This window comes from Amborella trichopoda, chromosome 6 (assembly GCF_054954075.1).
Source record: "Amborella trichopoda isolate Santa Cruz 75 chromosome 6, AtrichopodaSantaCruz75HAP2 v2.0, whole genome shotgun sequence".
NCBI lineage: Eukaryota > Viridiplantae > Streptophyta > Magnoliopsida > Amborellales > Amborellaceae > Amborella > Amborella trichopoda.
In genome coordinates, this window is record NC_142341.1 from 52,180,604 (window position 1) to 52,200,715 (window position 20,112).

General features: G+C 34.1%; 1 protein-coding gene and 1 pseudogene across 15 annotated transcripts; both read left to right on the plus strand.

Moving 5' to 3' along the window:
- The first annotated feature begins 2,355 nt into the window (after positions 1-2,355).
- LOC18448619 (pentatricopeptide repeat-containing protein At2g13600 pseudogene) lies at positions 2,356-5,545 on the plus strand (annotated as a pseudogene). The gene has a single exon (XR_016057386.1). The product of XR_016057386.1 is annotated as a pentatricopeptide repeat-containing protein At2g13600 pseudogene (transcript).
- HOL3 (S-adenosyl-L-methionine-dependent methyltransferases superfamily protein) lies at positions 5,325-17,920 on the plus strand. Of its 14 annotated transcripts, none has more exons than XR_016057394.1 (14): positions 5,325-5,541; positions 5,794-5,950; positions 6,164-6,259; positions 7,904-8,000; positions 8,284-8,428; positions 10,935-11,065; positions 12,619-12,705; positions 13,533-13,633; positions 14,894-14,993; positions 15,838-15,884; positions 16,557-16,635; positions 16,805-16,933; positions 17,480-17,558; positions 17,730-17,920. XR_016057394.1 is itself a non-coding variant. In XM_088869293.1 (8 exons), exons 1-8 carry the CDS (start codon positions 10,524-10,526, stop codon positions 17,781-17,783), a joined length of 642 nt encoding a protein of 213 aa, XP_088725419.1. In that variant the 5' UTR covers positions 10,267-10,523; the 3' UTR covers positions 17,784-17,920. The 14 variants fall into 14 exon arrangements, 1 of the variants encoding a protein (XP_088725419.1); XR_016057395.1 differs by having other exon boundaries at positions 8,288-8,428; XR_016057390.1 differs by having other exon boundaries at positions 16,805-17,558.
- Positions 17,921-20,112: the final 2,192 nt, after the last annotated feature.

The following is a 20,112-nucleotide window of genomic DNA, read 5'->3' on the forward strand; positions in this document are numbered from 1 at the left end:
ACATGATTGTGGAGACTGTTAGGGACATAGGCCCCGCCCACGGTCATGTGGCAGGGTTTGGGCACGTGTTAATGCCCGTTCGGCCTAGGGTGGACTTCGTAGGCCCGAAGACCTTTTGGGCTTCCGCCTGCCAACCCACCCATACTTATTTTAAGTGTGATACTCTACACATCGGTGTTTGCAAAACTCGGCCCGTCCATCTCAAAACCGGCCGGTCAATTTGGAATGGGGCACTAGCTAATCCGATTTTAGTAGTCTGGCCAAGTATCTTAAAAAATAAATAAAATATTTATAAAATATCAAAAAATAATATATTTGTTTGTAACGTGTTTTTTATTTTTATTTTTGTCATTTCGACAAAGATTTGAAAGTGTTTCGGCTATAAATACTTATTTTTACATTTTTTCTATTTTTTTTTAAAACTTTTTAAAATGCCACTGGAGTTTTTAAATTTCATTTTTTTCACTGCTTTTCAATTTCATTTGGATATACTTTGTTTAATCACGCTTTAAAAAAATACTTTTCATATTTTTTTGAATTTCTTTGGTATTAATTTTTTAAACACTTTTTTTTTACTTCTTGGGGCTTGCCCGGGTAACCGAGTTTACAGGTTCCTTGGACCGGCCCTTGGCAAGTTTTTGAGATCTGACTAATTTTTCAAACACTACTACATGTAAGTAGATATTTTTTCACATTTATACTACATATAAGTAGATGGTTTGACAGGGTTGTAGCCCTATCAAAATAAATAAATCATCACTTCATAACTCATCAAAATTTGCAAGTCAAGCATTGGAAAACCTTTACATCAATCATATCGATTTGAACATTGTGGTTGTGAAAAATTTAGGATTTCAAATTCTAAAAATAGTGCATATTATAACAAATTATCTAGAACGCCTACTTTGCCTTAAAAATAGGTGTTTAAAAATCCGCAAGATCTTTATTATTTTTTTAGTTTCAAAATTTATTGTCAATGCTGGAAATTGATTTTAGAGCTATTATATAGATTTATGTCGCTGAAAGTACTTTCCGAATGAGGATTTGAGGTGAGGCTTTATTTTGTTTTCATAAAGCCTAGGCCTTGTAGAAACCTCATTTTTCAAATAAATATAGGAAATAGTTTATACTAGGGCGAGGATCTAAACAATCAAATTAAAGCATACTTCAAAAAAACACTAAAAGAAATTGTTTCAATGCCAAAAAATCGTAAAATTGATTATTTTGACCTCGAGATGTATAGACACAAGAAAAAAATGATTTCAAGTCTTAGATATAGTGCATCTTGAAATGTATTTTCGAACCATTAATTTTCAAGTTTTTAAAGTGTTCATAGATTTGCTCAATTTATACCATTTTTTAAATTTCAAATTTTATAATTAGATATGAATATAAATTTTCAAGCCATCACAAAGATTTCCGACATTGAAACAACATCTTTTAACACTATTTGAATTGTTTAGGGTCTTGGCTCCATACAAATCACACTCATTAAATAGTGCATGTGCAAAGGAAAAGAGCTCGAGCTTAATTGGTTAGCGACTTGAGGATTTGGAAGGCTACATCATACGTTCAATTCCTACAAATAGTAGGGCCTTCTCTCCAAAAGTTTATATAGAGCCTAGGCTCTAAACAATCAAATTGGAGCCTATCTCTAAATTTTCACTCTAAGAGGTTGTTTTGATGCTTAAATATCATCAAATCGATCATCTCGACTCAAGATGCATGGATTTAAGAAAAAAATGGATTACAAGTTTTGGAAATAGTGCATCTTGTAACACATTTTTGGACTGTCAATTTTTTAGTTATTCAAGTTTCCATAGATCTGCTCGATCTACACTATTGTTGAAACTTTAAACTTTATAATTAAACATGAAAATATATTTTAATGCTATTACAAAGTTTTTCAACATTGATCGTCTCGACTCAAGATGCATAGAATTGAGAAAAAAATAGATTTCAAGTTTTGGAAATAGTGCATCTTGTAACACATTTTTGAATTGTCAATTTTGTAGTTATTCAAGTTTTCATAGATATGTTCAATCTGTACTATTGTTGAAACTTTAAATTTTATAATTAAAAATAAAAATATATTTTAAAGCTATTACCTTGTTTAGAGCCTCATACCTATACAAACCACACCAAAAAAGTAGTGCATGTATATAAAGATGAAAATATATTTTAAAGTTATTATCTTGTTTAGAGCCTTGGCTCTATACAAACCACACCCAAAAAGTAATTATGTATATATTTAAACCGAGTTAGCAAACATTTGAAAACTGGGGGAATATGTACATACACCAACCAAAAAACCCCTATTATTTTTCACTCTGCACACCCCTACTCTTCCGTTTTGGTATTCTGCAATCCAAGACAGACGGAGGATGAAATGGTCCGAGAATGAAACACAAATATTGTGAATAAATTGTCCATCCAAACGAGTTCTTACTGGCACGTCCAAACTGTGGAGACGGGAGCGCTCGAGCCGGAGAAATCAGGCCAAGAGGAGAGAAGTTTTAAGCTCTCTCTCGCTCCCTAACTCAGGTATAGACGAGAGAGGTTTGAATCTCTCTCTCTCTAAATGCCCAAATGGGTGATCATACACTTCACAGTTTTCCCTTGCTTCATCCTCAGATCTCCAAAGCTTGCACTTTTGAGCAGGGATTGTTTTTTTTCACGGACAATCTCTAGACCCATTTCATTCCTATGTGAAAAACCAGTTCATGACACAGAAAGGAGGCTCTTAAAACAAGCCATGGATTCTCTCTATAGTTCTGATAAAAGAATATGCACTGACAAGTCTGAGGCCTACTCTTTCGCCATAAAAGCTTGTGGGGAAGCCAAAGTGTCTGTCCAAGCTTCACAACTCCACGCCCATTTGATCACAGATGGGTGTTGTTCTTCCATTTTTTTGCAAAACCATTTAATCAGTCTCTATGGAAAGTGTGGTCTTTTCAGTGAGTCGCGACAAGTTTTTGATGAAATTCAGTCAAAAAATGTATTTTCTTGGAACACCATGATCGCTGTTTACTCGAGCTTTAGCAGGTTGGGCGAAGCTTCTCAATTGTTTGATGAAATGGGTGAAAGAGACTCTGTTTCTTGGAACACTTTAATGGCCGCTTATGCTCAACATAATCAAGGTGTGGAAACCCTCAAACTGTTTGCACAAATGCTGCAATTTTCTAGTTTGGGGCCTGATAAGTTTACTTTTGCTAGTGTTATGAAGGCTTTTGGGTGCTATCCATTGTTAGGATTTGGCCAACAAATCCATTCTTTGTTGGTGAAGCTGGATTACGAAAGGCTTCCTCTGGTTCAGACTCTTCTGGTCGATATGTATGTTAAGTGTGATGAAATTGAATCAGCGAAATTGGTTTTCAATGACATGCTTGATCCTGATGCATTTACATCGAATACTATGATTCTTGGATGTTCGAGGTTATGGAGTGTGGAGCATGCTCTTGAATTTTTCTATAGAATGAATCAAAGAGACCTTATTTCTTGGAATACCATGATTTCGATACTGTCTCAGCATGGTAAAGGGGTTGAATGCCTTGTTTTATTGGAGGAAATGGTAAGGCAAGGGTGGATGCCAAATGGTATAACATATGCTAGTGCTTTAAGTGCTTGTGCTGGTATGCTTGATTTGGAATGGGGGAAGCATTTGCATGCGAGAATTTTGCGTTCGGGGCTTGAAATTGATGTATTTACAGGTAGTTCCCTTATAGATATGTATGCCAAATGTGGTTCTTTAGAGGCAGCAAAGCAGTTGTTCGACCGCTTATTGGAACAAAATGCAGTTTCTTGGACTTCGATGATTGGAGGATTCGCTCGGTTTGGGAAAGTTGAAGAAGCTCTCGCTTTGTTCAAAGAAATGTTGGAAATACCAGTTAGTGTAGACCAGTTCACCCTTGCCACCATTTTAGGACTTTGTTCGAGTCAAGGAAGTTTAAGCCTTGGCAATTGTATTCATTCGTTTACCATCAAAATTGGATATGATTCGTCAATCCCAGTGGCAAATGCTCTTGTTACAATGTATTCCAAGTGTGGAAGCCTTCAAAATGCAAGCCTTTTGTTTCAGACCATACCTTCTAGAGATATAATTTCATGGACGACAATGATAACGGTGTATTCCCAAATGGGTGATGTTGAAAAAGCATATGGATTTTTTGAAAAGATGCCTGAAAGGAGCACTGTTACTTGGAATTCAATGTTGGCATCATTTGTTCAACATGATTATTGCGAAGAAGGATTGAAACTCTTTATACGTATGAAGAGGGAGGGAGATTTAAAACCAGACTGGATCACTTTTGCTAGTCTTTTCAGTGCCTGTGCCAATTTGGCATCTTTAAAACTTGGGAGCCAAGTATTTTCTCAAACGATCAAAGTCGGGCTTGACTCCCATGTCTCAGTCGCAAACGGTCTTGTTACCATGTATTCGAAATGTGGACGAGTTCTGGAGGCCCACACAATTTTTAATTGTATTTACAATAAGGATTTAGTATCTTGGAATTCTATGATTGCAGGATATGCACAACATGGGTTAGGATCAAAAGCAATCGAATTGTTCGAGAACATGCTAAAAACAGGCACTAAACCAGATTATATCAGTTATATTGCTGTTTTATCTGGTTGTAGCCACTCTGGTCTTTTATCAGAAGGGATTCACTATTTTGACTCGATGAGTCGATATTATGGTATATCTCCGAATTCTGAGCACTATGCATGCATGATAGATATGCTTGGTCGAGCTGGTAGGCTAAAAGAGGCAGTAGATATGATTGATAGCATGCCAATGCAACCAAGCGCTGGTGTATGGGGAGCTTTGCTAAGTGCTTGTAGGATCCATGGCAATATTAGGCTTGCAGAGCATGCAGCTAAGCACTTGTTTGAGTTGGATCCGAAGGACTCAGGGAGTTATGTGCTATTGGCTAACATGTATGCTGATATTGGTGATGTTAATGGTGTTTCAGATGTTAGGAAATTAATGAGGGAGAGAGGAATAAGGAAGAGTCCTGGTTGCAGTTGGGTAGAAGTTGACAATACTATTCATTCATTTACAGTTGATGATGTGAGCCACCCAAGAATCAATGATGTTCGAGCAGTGTTGGATAGTCTTCTTGAGAAGATTAGAGGAATTGGGTACAAGAGTAATGGCCATGTTGATTCTCATGGGCATCATGGTGAGAAGTTGGCTGTTGCTTTTGGATTGATGAGCTTGCCAGTTGGTGTGCCCATCCAGGTTATGAAGAACCTTCGTGTTTGCCTCTGCAGTCACTCAGAGGGAGATCATAATGAGAGATGCTAATTGTTTTCATCATTTTCGCGATGGTTCCTGCTCATGTGGGGATTACTGGTGATACAGCTATTGCTTTACCTCCAAATGCTTATTTGCAGGGAACTTGCTTATGGGTTCTCTTGCAAAGAGCAATGCTCACGTTGCTTCGTCATGGAAAATTGTCTATGTGACTGTGAGCATTCCCTTTCTTACACCCAAAGACATTACATAGTTTTTGCCATTAACTAAGTTCCCCTAATTTCATGGTAAGATGAGTGATCTCAACCCATAGCATTTTCTTTTTTTTTGGATAATCATATCAATTCTTTGTTTTCATATTTAAATTTTTGCATGGCATCTGCTAGTCTAATGTTTATCGATTCTGGGCTGTGGTTGCCTGCATGTACTTGGTAGTTGGTCGTCCTCTTTCTTGTTGGGTGGGTTTCTTGTTGGGTGGGTGGCTCTCAGGTTCTTATCAATGTTAATCATTTGTGGGAATTTTGGTGATCTTGAAACAGCTTCAAATTAGATGCAGATTCTTCTTACACTGGCTGTTTCAGCCTCACACGATCCATTCTATGTTTAATAATTCATGAGGATTTTGAATTCTTCACAACTGCTTCCTCAAACCAGATGCACAGCTTCTTCATACACTGTATGCAAATGTCATATCAGGTATTTTCTTTTCATTTCTTTGTTGTTTGATGGCGGCTCTAGAGATCATGATAAAGTAGCCTCAGTTTCAATTGCTTTTTTGTCTTTTGTTTTCCTTCTTTTTGGTAAGTGTTTTTCATTTTACTATGAACCTTTGATTTGAAAATATTCTAAGTTATTTGCGGCTGGTGCATAGAGTCTTTTATCAGACCTTTTAAAATATTTTGAATATAGGATCTTACTACCTGGAAGCCGATAAAGAGGCCATAAGTTGAGAAAATACTATTGGTAGTTTGGTTCGGGTTCCATAATTGTCAGCTCTTATGAGAGGTAACTTTTACTTCCACTAAACTCCAAGCTTGGATCATGAAATGCTTCTATTTTATCTGTGAGAAGCCTTTGTATTTGTAACTAGGTGTAGGAAAATTCGAAAAATTATATATGCCCTCTCCCAGCCATCCGATATGAATGAACTGAGATAGCTTCAGGCATACTGTCCCGAGTTAACCTCTTATCATTTTATCTCGATCACACAACTCAGAGCATTTTATTTTTAATTCTTTTTTTCTACAAATCATGTTGACATGAAATTTGGGTGTCGTATATAGATATAGGGCAATGATTTCATGCAACCGTTTATAGTAATATGATGCAACAACCTTAAAAAACCATCTTATGGCCATTTGTTTGATCCAAAATTTGAAAGATACACTTTTTTCATTCTAATGAACAATCACAAAGAAAGAAAAAATTGAAAACACAACCTAGAAAGTATTTTTTAGCCCAATTAACATAGGCCGTTCATTTGGTGAGATGCATAGATTTAGGCCTTAGAAGAATTTTTTTCATTTACAATTTATTTGGATGGCTTTATTATCATTAGATGAACAATGTTAAAAAATAAAAAAGTGATTTGAGTTTATAAAGGCTAAGATCTTGAAATTCACAAAATGAATGTTCTAGATTCGTTTTTGGAGAGGACTCATTTTGACCATATCTAGAGTTCAAATTGAACTTTTTTTTTGGGGGGATTGATTATTAAGATGAAGAGAGTGTGTGTCCAAAATTTGGTGTCATACAAATACCACAAACATGGTTTTCTAGAAGTGTCGTTACATTATACTATGATACAACCGTTGCATTGGATCATTGCTCATATATATAATTAACAATAAAACTGTGTTCAATATGACATTGTAATTAAAGTCATCCCAGTCGTCCATTTAGATTGGATAGCTGGGAAAGAGTTTACATAATAATTTTCCTACACCTAATGTCATATGGAAAAGTTTCCCTTTATCTATAGAGGAAGCCCCTCTTTCATCTCCCCGAGTATTTGTACCTTGGAATCTTGTTAGTTCAACCTCAATGATGTGCTATAACTACCTTTCCATGAGTCTAGTTTATGTAGTATGCCTTTTTGAGCAACAATTTGATCTTTGCTTCTTCTATTTGATAATTAATATAAGGACAAATTTTATATAAGGTTGCAAGCTTGAAATGTAAAATTAAAAATGCACCTCAAAAATTCATCGGAAAATATTGTTTTAATGTTGAAAAACCCTCTAATTGACCATCTCGATATTGAGATGCATGAATATGGGAAAAAAAAAAAGTGCATCTTGCAACACATTATCTAGACTATCTATTTCAAAATTTTCATATGTTTATAGATCTACTTGATTTTAACCATTTTTGGAGTTTAAAATTATATAATTAGATAAGAAAATAGATTTTCAGATTATCCTAAGAATTTTTTTCATCAAAATTACATGTCATGATAAAATTTGGAGGACCGCCCTAATTGGATTGCTTAAGGTTGCAACCTTATAGAAACCACACCCTTAATATAATGTCTACTTTCAAGCACTTAAATTAGCCAATTCCATTACCCTCTGTTTCCTCATTATGGATGTTAATTATTGAATAAAACAAGAACAGAGCAAAATAATGTTGGCAATCTCTTCTATTCAGGGGCCCATCAATCTATTTTGTTGGCAATTCAGTTTAAAATTCCCACAGTAACAGAGGGTTTTTTGGCTGTTACCTGTATCCAGCACACGCCTTGATGGTATGTATTATGCATTTCTCTGTCTAATCATTTAAAAGAACTTATGTGGTTAACTTATAATGTAGAAGCTCCACTATCAATATGTCTATGTTAGGAAATCTCTCTCTCTCTCTCTCTCTCTATCTCTCTCTCACACACAATCAAAATACTCCCATCATGTTTTCACATTTTCTTGTTGTTGTAAATGTTGGCTTTTCAAATTTTTCTATTCAGAATTTGTTGAAAGACTGAGGTTAACTGTTATGTGCTTTTAGAATTGATGAGAGCATTTCTTGACACCCAGGAAGGCTCTGGAGGCAGCATTGAGTTCTATGGTTGATTGGGTTCTTTTGATTTTTCATTTACGAACAGTGTAGGAGACCACATTTATCTATGATATAAGAAGACAATGAACTCTATCCATTAGATGGGAAATCAGGCAGCTAAAGGTATGTCACAAAGTTGATGAAAATTTTCTCAGACTTTTTATGTGGTCAATGAGACACCCTCAGCTGTATAATTTAAGATCTAACGGCGGGGGATAATAGTGACCTTCTATGAAAAGTCAATGGTCTTGTTATATTCCTGTGAAAGGCAAATGGTCTTATTGTATATTTTCCGATTTGTTTATATATGCATTGCATAATTACCTGTTGAAAGAGAATGAAGATGAAGGATTTAGGCCGCGTGGCATGTGCTTAGGGTTGGACAACAATATTAATTTGTTTGGCAAGAGCAAAAAAGCCAACAAACTACAGTTCAAAAGCACCAAGCAAAGGCTAGCTTAGCGCGAAATCTGTTGTGCTATCGTGCATCCATTTTCTTGAAATACGCAACGGCCAACAACGAAATTTAAAAGAACATGAAAGCACAAAACCTTTCTTTACCATGGGATGGCCAACTTGATTTGGATTGAGAGATATACTTTTGAGTTTCCAACCAATTATGCAGAGACATGACTTTGGGCATGAACATGGCTTCAAATTTTTATTTGGTGCTTTTACATATGTTTCCAACGTATCGGATATGGTTACTTGCACCATTCGTTTTACAATTATCTATGCATCACAATCATAGTTCGTAAAATCGAACTGGAACGGTTAACCGGACATAGGGTCAGAAGCAGTTTAATCGGTCTAATCGGTAAACCGGCCGATTCCACCATTCTACCGAGGCAACTCTCGACAGTAAAAAATTTGTTGAAAAAAATAAAAAAGATTAAAAAAATCTACTAAAATATGAAAAGCATATAAAGAATGATTAAAACAAAACACATTCAAATGAAGTTGAAAATTAATAAAAAAAAATAGATTTTAAAGAATCGATTTGTGTCTACGGGTATTTTTATAATTTTTCAAAAAAGATGGGAAAATACAAAGTGAGTATTGATGACCAAAACAATTTTTAACATTTACCATAATGTAAAGAATATTAAAAAATGGGAATTGTCTACAAATACACCATTTATCTTTTATATCAATGAGACCATTTACTTTTGATACTAAGAGGTCCCAACTATTTACAACCATGAACTTGAACTTGGGTATGTCATACAGTTAGGGAATTTTTTTTTTGAAGTTTGAGCTTGGTCAATAGAATAAATAAAGCCATTCAATTTCACATCTAATGGTTAAGATTAATTGTGAGCACTTTGCATTAAAGATAAATAGTCTATATTTTTTTTAAAAAAAAGTCATTTTATATCACATTAAAGCGGAGGTTCTAATACAAATAGATTTAGTGTTAACTTGGGATAGTTAGATAAGCTGTGCCTCTTTTTACTGTTATAATCAAATCAATTGAAATGAAGCGTTATTATTGCGCAATATTAACACAAACACATCCCATAAAAGCATTGGCAATATAGAATTTGGTTAATCTTGTGCATTAATGGGCTATGGACTTGTTGAAAACTAGCCAGGCAAGTGGGCTAAATTTCACATTTTAATTATAAAAACTTTTGTGGTTCAATTTATTTTTAATAATTTTATGCTATGATAAAACAACTGGGCTATTCATCTGCTTATGGAGAACGTCCTATCTATAACATCTCAAAAGTGAATAAAAATTCCAAACCTATAAGAAAATTTGGGGTGCCCCAATTCCCTAAATTGTCCAAGAAAAACGTTCTCTTTTATTTTAGGCTGCCCTTATAAATATCCCTCTAAAATTGTGGTGACCCGATTCCCCAAATTGGGGCACCCACCCTTTCATTCTAGTTTCCGTTTATCTTTGGGGCACCCACCCAAAAACTCTTATTTACATTTTGGATTCCCTCAAAAATCCAGGGCACCCATCACAATTCTGGCTTTTGGGGTGCTCTTCAAAATTTGGACGCCCAGAATTTTTGCATCCTTGGGAATTGGGGTGCCTCCAAAATTTCCTAAATTTGGCTTATTGCTCTCTCAATTTGGGGTGGCCTCTAATTCTGGGGTGGCCATAAAACTTGAGGCCACCAAAAATTCATCTTTTTGTTGTGGGAAGGTTGCCCTAAATTGTAAAGGAGGGGGAGGAAGTGAAGGGAGAAATTTGGAAGAGGAGAAAATGCCACCAGGTCTAGGGAAAATGCGGAAGCTTGTAAAAAGTGGTGAGTTCTGATAGCTGCAAAATATTGGGTGTTCTCAAAATTAAATTTTGTTTGTCGATTTGAAGTTTTAAGTTTTAATTTCTATGGAAAATAGAATTGGGTTTTCATATTTTTGTGGAAAGAGGGATTGCAAGGGACAAATGCATACATGTCATATAGAATTAGGGTTTATTGTTATTACTTGGAAATATCAGAAATGAAATTATCATTTTGAATCTGATGATACTTTATCGGTGGAAAATTTTTATTTTTTATTTTTTTATTGGTGGAAATTATTAGATACAAAGTTTATTGTTATGTGCTTTTGGAAAAATATGAGATGTGAAATTATCATTTTGATGATACTTTTTATTGGTGGAAATTTTTAGATGGATGGGACAAGTGTTGGGTGGAAGGCTTGGTACCTTGGGATTTAGGAGGGCCAACACCTGTAATTTTGCATCTCCTTCAAACACAAACCCTTCCTAGTGGGAGAGCATTGGTCCCTGGGTGTGGCAGTGTAAGTACTAAGCTCCTTCTATTATTACTTTTTTTGTTTTCAAATTTACAATGTTTTTTTATATGTAATTTAAAATGGAGGGATTTTTTAATGTATTTATATAAGATATCGTGGGTGAGGATGTTTAAATTTTCGCTTAACCCGTCTCAAGCCTGGTAAAGGTGGTAGATTGTCAAGCCTGGGTAAAGGAGGTAGATTGTATTAGGTAGGCAGCCACTGTAAAAACTTTGCTAAAACTTACTATGAATTCTGAATTGATCAGAATTCATATAGCAGACCTCAAGTAGTTGGAAAAAAGCTATGATAATGATTATGATGATTTACATATGAAATATATAGAAATAAAATAAGCTTGGGCTTGGCTCTATCTAATTCATAAACCCCATATAATCGCTAAAATTAAACCTTAAAATCCCCACTTTATGTCTGGGTTTAGCTTAATTTTATTTAAATAGGTTTTTTGATAGAGAAAATAGCATTAAAATTGTCAAACCACTTAAAAAATCATTGAGAACAATGAATTAACCAAGTTATTAACAAATGGTTACTTGAAAATGGTCATTTGACTCCAAACTGCTTTTATTATAGATTCATAATCCTAAATAGCAGGGATATTTTAATAATTTTGCCATTGACTTAAAGGCTCCAAACCTTAGATATGTTTTTAATGGAATTTATTGCTTGAATTTGGATCATGGGCCAGCTCAGATCGGGCCAATGGGATCATAGCACAGACTCGTCCTTACTTCTGCTTAGATAGCCCGGCTTGGATTGGGCCAAAGGAATGCTAGCCAAGGTTCAGCCTTAATCTTGGGCTCAATGGCGCAGCCTGGGCCTGTCAATGGGGTTGGCCCAGGCCGCGACCTGCAAGTGGGGCTGGCACAACCAGGCATGATCCAACTTAGACACTGGGCTTAGATTTCAGGACTGGAACCAGCCCTCGGGTCAAATGTAATAGCTCGATCCCGAGCTGCTCCTATCTGAGCCATCGGATCCTTTGCCACCCCTAGTTTGATTTTTGTGAAACAACTACCATTTATAAGCAAATTAGGAATAAGATTATTTGGTCTCATACAAATAAACTATACATTTGCTCCATCGGGAAAAACCATAGCTAAGAGTATTTTTAGGATAAAGATTTGGGGATGTAATTCACCCAGCCTATCAAATCCACCCAGCCTATCAGCCGACCTCAAAAAGCATTGAATAAATACCTGCCTCAAAAAAATTTGGGCCTTTGGATAGAACACAGACCATCTGATAATCAGACCTAAGTGTGTAATAACTCTTAGCTCTGTTTTTTTTTCCCTGGAAATATTCATATAGTGATTCTAAGGCGATTTTTAATTTCATATCTAACAAATCCACTCAAGTGGGTGTTTGCAAATCCTCTTCAATGAGTTGGTATTTTGCCTAGAAAAATTGTATAGAGTTCTCCAGGAGTATGCTACTCCCACTGAACAAATGAAATCGTTTATAAAGAGACCATTTTATCTTTTGTACATGGAGGTCACAATTAACGTTTATATATTATCATTTTTCTTTCTTTGCAGGGTTATGATGTGGTAGCCTTGGCTAGTCCCCAACGTTATGTCGTGGGCCTTGATATTTCCGATAATGCCCTTGACAAAGCAAAAGAGGTAATTTCCTTATGTTATGTAAATTTCATAAATTCAAACTGACAAATAAATAATGATAATAATCTATCCATAAAACTTTATTTCTTCAATGGACCTGATTAAAAGAAGTAGTTTTATCTAGATATCTAGATTGTCCATCATATTCATTGAGAAAAAGGGAAATTTATTTAAATACACTTTAGAGATGAACTATTTAGCATTCCAAAAAATTTATATAACGCCTAGGCCCTAAACAATTGAATTATGGTGCACCTCAAAAATTCATTAGAAGAGGTTGTTTTAATGTCCAAAAATCCTCAATTTAATCATCTCAACCTCAAGATGTATGGATGTGAAAAAAAATGGATTTCAAGTCTTAAAAATAGTGCATCTTGTATTACATTTTGAACTGTCAAATTTCAAGCTTTTCAAGTGTTCATAGATCTGCTCGATCTACACTAGTTTTTAAGCTTTAAATTTTATAATTAGAGATGAAAATAAATTTTCAGGCCATCACAAAGATTTCTATTATTGAAACAACATCTCTCGACACTATTTGAAGACGCGTCTTATTTTGATGGTTTAGGGCCTCGACCTTATAAAAACCACACCCATATTTGCAAACTTCTTATGAGTTAATTTCTGAAAACTTAAAAAAGAGAGACGTGCTGACGTGCATGAGTTGGAATGGTTGAAATGAGGTAAAATGTTAAATAGTTGATATGATAGGTGTATTTTTATAAATTTTTCACAAAATAGAAAAGAAACAATCTTAGTATTTGCTTAATTCTATAGTTCATGACTAACTGTATATTTTTAAAGCTTTTCAACTTGATTTGTTATGGCAGTTATCCTCCTCTGCCCCAAACTCAGATCACTTTACATTCTTGAAGGCAGATTTTTTCAATTGGAAACCAAATGAGGCTTTTGATCTAATTTTCGATTACACGTGAGTATATCTTGCATCTAATTTTTAAATTTTTTTTTTATAATTACAATGAAAATATCATTAAAATGTTCAAACAAATTTAAAAAGCATCGAGATGATTTAATGGACCCATTATCAGCAAATTGGTTACTCATTTACTAAAATATCCAAAATTTTACGATTCTAGATGTGGAATCCTAAACAAGAAGGGATATTTTCTCATTTTTCCTATTTTAGTTACTCCCAAGTCAAATGATATTAATACCTTTTTTACTTTGGGTTCAAACTTCGATAATGTCTTTCCATTAAAAACTCTTGTCCAGCGTTTGGAACCCGGTAAAAGTTGAAGTGTTTTATATCATTTGGATTGCCGAGGCAACTTATAAGGGATTGTTTACAAAGAGACTATTTATCTTCTATACATGGAGGTCACAATCATTCCTATTCATTAGATGTCAAATTTGATGGGTTGGGGCAAGTCAGAAGTCGGAGATTTTTTTTTTATTTAGAACTTTGTGTTTATTCAATGACGCTCTTACAACCACTTATTTTAAAATTTATGGAACAAGAATGATTGTGACTTCCATGTACGGAAGATAAATGGTCTTTTTGTAAACAATCCTAACTTATAAAACTACCCACTCGTTCCAGGATCCAAACTTGAAACATGTATTTTTTATTGAAATCTCTTGTTCCAGTTGTAGGATCATTTTTATTGAAATATCTTGTTCCAGTTATAGAATCAATAGTAAGAAGATTCTTGCTCATTTGGCCTAGTTGTTTATTGGTAAAATTACTAAAACATCCCTCTACTTCAAGAATCCAAATTCTGAACAGTGCATTTTTTAGTAATTTTTTAAACAATATTCGGGGAGGTACTTGAGTTGAATGATCTTGTTGAAGTCATGACTTTGTTTATTAGTGTACCTTAGTGATTTTTTTGAGATAGTTTGCCTTCTTTAATGAACTTTTTCTTTATTGGGTTTGGTTTGAAAGGTGGTAACCTTACTTGTAGAAATAAAGTTACTTGTAGAAATAAAATTACGATGTTCTACACCATCTGTTTTAGTTGGATGATGTAGATTTAACACACTTTTTTAGAATAATGTCAAAAAGTGGTATATCTTTTAAGATAATGTCAAATCTGTAATGTCTAAAAAAAATAAACTTACTTCTATAAGTACAATTGGAATCTTATATAAACGTTTTCCGTATCTTTATAATATTTATCTTATTTTATGCCTATGTTTCTAATTTTTTTCCAACTCTTGGAACTTTTAGGTTCTTTTGTGCTATTGATCCTAGACTAAGACCCACATGGGCAAAACGGATGAGATTGCTTCTAAAACCAGGAGGAGAGCTCATAACTCTCATATTCCCGGTAGGAATTCTTACCTTTGCTTATTGTATAAAAACATAACAAAAAAAATCCATGGATCGTATACTATGAGACCATTTATTTTTGGTACAAGAAGATCACAATTTTTTCTAACCATTGGATGTGAGATCGAACATATTAAAATGTATTACAACTTTCGAGAAAATTTGTTTATGACGTTGTGCTTAATTAGTGACACATCATCAGGCCATCTGATTTCACATCCAACGGTTGACAGTGATCGTGACATTCTTGTGTAAAAGTTGACAGGTCTCATCATATATATTTCCAAAGATCAAACATAGAGGCATGATAGTCATTTTACACGAATATGATATGATTCTGAAAAAAGACATTTTAGTCATGAAAATGATTGAGTGAACCATCTAACAGTCCATAACCATGTGTATCTTTAAAGACAATAACCATCGCGTTCCTGTAGTGTCCTCTTGAGGGAGTACACTATATACTTGTTCTTTCGAGTAAAAGACCTGCTTGGGAGATTATATTTTCAATGTTAGATTTTTTACATACTGTAGAATCACAAGATGGGTATTAAAAAAAAAAAGGATTTTGAGTTCCTAAATATTTAGATATGACCCTTAAAAAATAGACAATCTTTGTTCATTACCAGGGCATTATTTTTCTCAAGCACTATTAAAGTGCACATGGATTATTTTTCTTTTCAAAGTTGGTTGTTGGGTTTAGGAGGGTGCATCCCCAAAATTTGAGGTTTAAAAAATACTCCTATATTGGATTTCACATGGGAGTGAATATTTAATATGTTCCATGTTCCTGCTGGAGCAAATATCTTTTGGCCTAAGATGTTTGTTATGATATGTTGCAGATTGGCAATCACGTCGGGGGACCACCATATAAAGTTTCTGCTGAGGAGTAAATCACTAAATCTCTATACAATTTATTTATTTATTTATTTATCAAAATGTATACAATGAAACCATTTACTTTTGATACAAAGAGGTCATAATCACCGCTAAATTTCAAATCGGATAGTTGAGGATGTTTTATTGTTTAGGCACAAAATCTAAAATAAAATTTCTCGATTGTTGTAACACACTTTCATCTATTGGATTTCTCATCTAATGGTCAAAAGTGATTGGGATCGCTTTATTCCAAAAATAAATGATCTCATGGTATATAAGTCCTTTTTTCATTTTAAAATATTTCACATTTTGTTTAGCCTTTCATATTTGCTTGATTGGTTAGTCTTTTGTAGTCAGTTGAAGTATAGAAAATATAGGTACACATGCAAGATTGCAAGAAATGAGACCATTGTCTTTCATATAATAAGGTCACAAACACCCCAAATGGTTCAATGCAAAACCACATAGTTGGGGTGTTTCATTCATCCTCAGAGAGTTCCAAGAAAACTTTTTTGAACTTCTAGGATGATCAATGGTACACTCTAACCACTGAATTTCATGTCTACATCTGTGATTATGGCATGTTTGTGCTAAAAAATAAATAGTATTATTTTATACTTTCCATTCTATTTATTCATTTATTAGATTTCAAACTCATTCATTTTGGACTGAAATTTTATAGATATGAGGTTGTGTTGCGTCCTCTCGGATTCAATTTGACATACTTAGAAGACAATGACCTCGCAGTCAAGGGTAGAAAGGTGAGTAATAAGAGCAAGTTATATCCCCCATATTTCTGTTTAATTTAAATTCTGTGCTTGATTTTAACTTGTAAAACATTATTTTTTTATTATCTCAAAAGAAAGATTGCTTAAAACAATTATATTTACATGAAAATAATTTCTATAATGGTTCAATTCGTTATTGCAGGGAAAAGAAAAGCTTGGGAGGTGGAAGCTATCAATTGGCCAATCACTCATGTGAGAGGATTAGGGACCAATCGGATACTTGGAAATATATCCAAGTATATTTCCTACAAGAATAGGGCACCTTACTACAGTAAAAACTCTGATTCATTGATCTGGACTAATTTTTTGCTAGTTCACTATTTTTGCATGTGTTTTTCTACCGGTTCATTATTTTTTCCGCATAGTAAAACGGCGATCCGATTGCCGATTCACTGATCCGAACCGATTTTTGTGATGCCAATCTTTTTTTAAATTACTAATAAGTACTCGTACAATATTGCATGCGATGAGACCATTGCCTTTGATATGCTTAAGTTACAAGATTGTATACAGTGAGACCGTTGCCTTTCATATACTAAGCTCACAAACACCCCAATGGTTCGATGTAAAACCACATGGTTGGGGTTTCATTTCTCCTCAGATAGTCCTAAGAAAACTTTTTTGGACTTTGAAGATGATCAATGGTACATTCTAACCGCATGATATAATATTCACATGATTTAATATTCACATCTAATAATTATGGGTGATTATGATATTTTTGTATAAAAAATAAATAATCTTATTATATATTTTTCAATCTATTTATTCATTTATTAGATTTGAAACTCCTTCATTTTGAATTGAAATTTTATAGATATGAGGTTGTGTTGCGTCCTCTCGGATTCGATTTGACATACTTAGAAGACAACGACCGTGCAATCGAGCGTAAAAAGGTGAGTGATAAGGGCCAGTTTTATACACCATATTTCTATTTAATTTAAATTCTCTGTGCTTGATTTTAACTTGTAAGATTTTATTCTATTATTATCTCGAAAGAAAGATTGCTTAAAACAATTAGATTTATGTGAAAGTAGTTTCTATAATGGTCCAGTTTGTTATTGCAGGGAAAAGAAAGGCTTGGGAGGTGGAAGCTATCTCTTAGCCAATCACTCATGTGAGAGGATGCAGCGACAATATGTCCAATGAGACTATTAACTTTGGTATATAGAAACTATAAACACCATGGGTGAATGATTTTTGTTCATAATTTCCAACAAATGATTTGGCTTTGTACACACATGCCAACTAGACCAAAGCATTTGTGCACTTGTGCATTCTCTCTCTCTCTTTATAGGAAAAACAAATGAACAAAATAAAAAATAAAAATAAAAGAAAAGCATAAAAATTAAAAAACCTTGGACTTCAAATGATTCTTTATGGACCTAAGCAACTATTTTACTCAGTACTTCTCAAATTGGGTGTTCAAAGTTTTGTAAGTCTGAGATTTTTGAGTAGCTTCCTGTGGAATTTGAATGGTTCTTTATAGAACTATGCCACTAATTCACTGAGGCCCAGTTTTATAAATTTTTTACTATTTTACCAATAATCATTGAGAATACTTGGGATTTTGAAAAAATAAAGAAAGTTGGTTCAATAACTTTCCCCAGCTTGATAATTTAGTTAGGAAAATGGAGCAACGAATTTCTCTTGTTTGATAACATGATTGGAAAATAGGTGTAGTGAGTTTCATATGGGGCATATGGAGAACAATCGGTTACAGCATGTTAATAAGTTCTAATAGAGAGACTCTAAAGCTCGAGTGCAAGGGAGAGATATAAAAAAAAGATAAAGAGTTTAGGAGAGATTGAGTACATTTGTAGAGAGAGGGGGAGGGGGTAAGCTTCAAAAAAGAAAACGGTTAACTCTGGGTGTGGAACCTTAAACAATCCAATTAAACAATCCAATTAAGGCGCACCTACAAATTTTATCATTGCATGTAATTTTAAAGTAAAAAGTTATTAGAATTATTTGAAAATCTATTTTTATATCTAATTATAAAATTTTAAACTCCAAAAATGGTTAAAATCAAATTGATCTATAAATATAGTAAGATTTTGAAAATGAACGATTTAGATAATGTGTTGGAATATGTAATATTTGTGGAAATCAATTTTTTTTTTTTTTTAATATTCCTACATCTCAATGTCTAGATGATCAGGTAGAGAGTTTTTCAACATTAAAACAACTTTTTTTTTGATGGATTTTTTATGTGCATATCTAATTCTACATTTTAAGGTTGCAACCTTATATAAACTTTTTCCTTTTAACTTTTTTATGCTTTAAAAATATGAGCATTAGATTTTTATTAATGAGGGAGGGGTGACTTTCCGCCTCATTCCCCATCGAAGGGAAAATCGTAGACCACTTGTTTTTTGTGATCGACGATTTTTCCACTTGTTATGACTTATGGACAAGATTTAGTAAAATCTTTTGGGTAGCTTTCACCTAAACAAATGGGTGAAAGCTGCCCAACCGTGTTTGGGTGAAAGCTGCCCAACCGTTGTAAAGGTGTGAAAATCACAAATTCTACCACCTTATCATAGTTTTCAAATACCCCAATTAGTATATCTTACGGTTTTAAAGAATGCTGTTTTGGATCAAAATCATCCGATCCAGATCAAGTATTAGTAGGATCAATTTAGTTACCACCATATATGTATAATCGACTGCTTTTCGTTAGGACTCGTCCCTTTGAGTAGCTTTCACCTAAACAAATGGGTGAAAGCTGCCCAACTATTAAAAAGGTGCAAAAATCACAAATTTTGCCACCTTATCATAGTTGTCAAATGCCCCAATTAGTATATCTCAGGGTTTTAAAAAGTGACGCTTTGGACCAAATTGCCCGACCCAAATCAAGTATTAGTGGGGTCAGTCTAGTTCCCACCATATATGGGGAAATCGAGTATTAGTGGGGTCAGTCTAGTTCCCACCATATATGGGGAAATCGATTGCTTCTCGTAAGGATCTGTCCAATTTTTTGAAAAACTGGCCGATCTCATCGTGCTTTTTATTTTTTATTTTGTAATTTTTACTTTATTTTTTATTTTTTATTAGTTGATTCACTTGGTTGGATCACCAATTCGGACCGATGATTCGTCGATCCAAACCGGTTTTTTTGATAGACAATTCACGTGTGCAATCTATTTTTTTAAACATTGATATCTCTCAAATATCACTTGAAAAACTCAACATGCCACAAGAAAATCACTTGTTGTGTCTTCCTTTTAAGCGCTTGGGGCAAATTAGTCATTTACCCCGAACTTATAGGAAGTCGGTTTTCAAAATCTGGATAAGTTGGTCAGACCCCACAGATCGCTGGCAGATCGTTGGATTTGCAGCTCGGATCATTCACCCATAGATCTGTGTAGGATTGTTGGGTTGGATTGTGTTTAGATCGGTTTAAATGGGTGATTAGAAAATACTAAAAATAAGTTAAATAAAATTAAA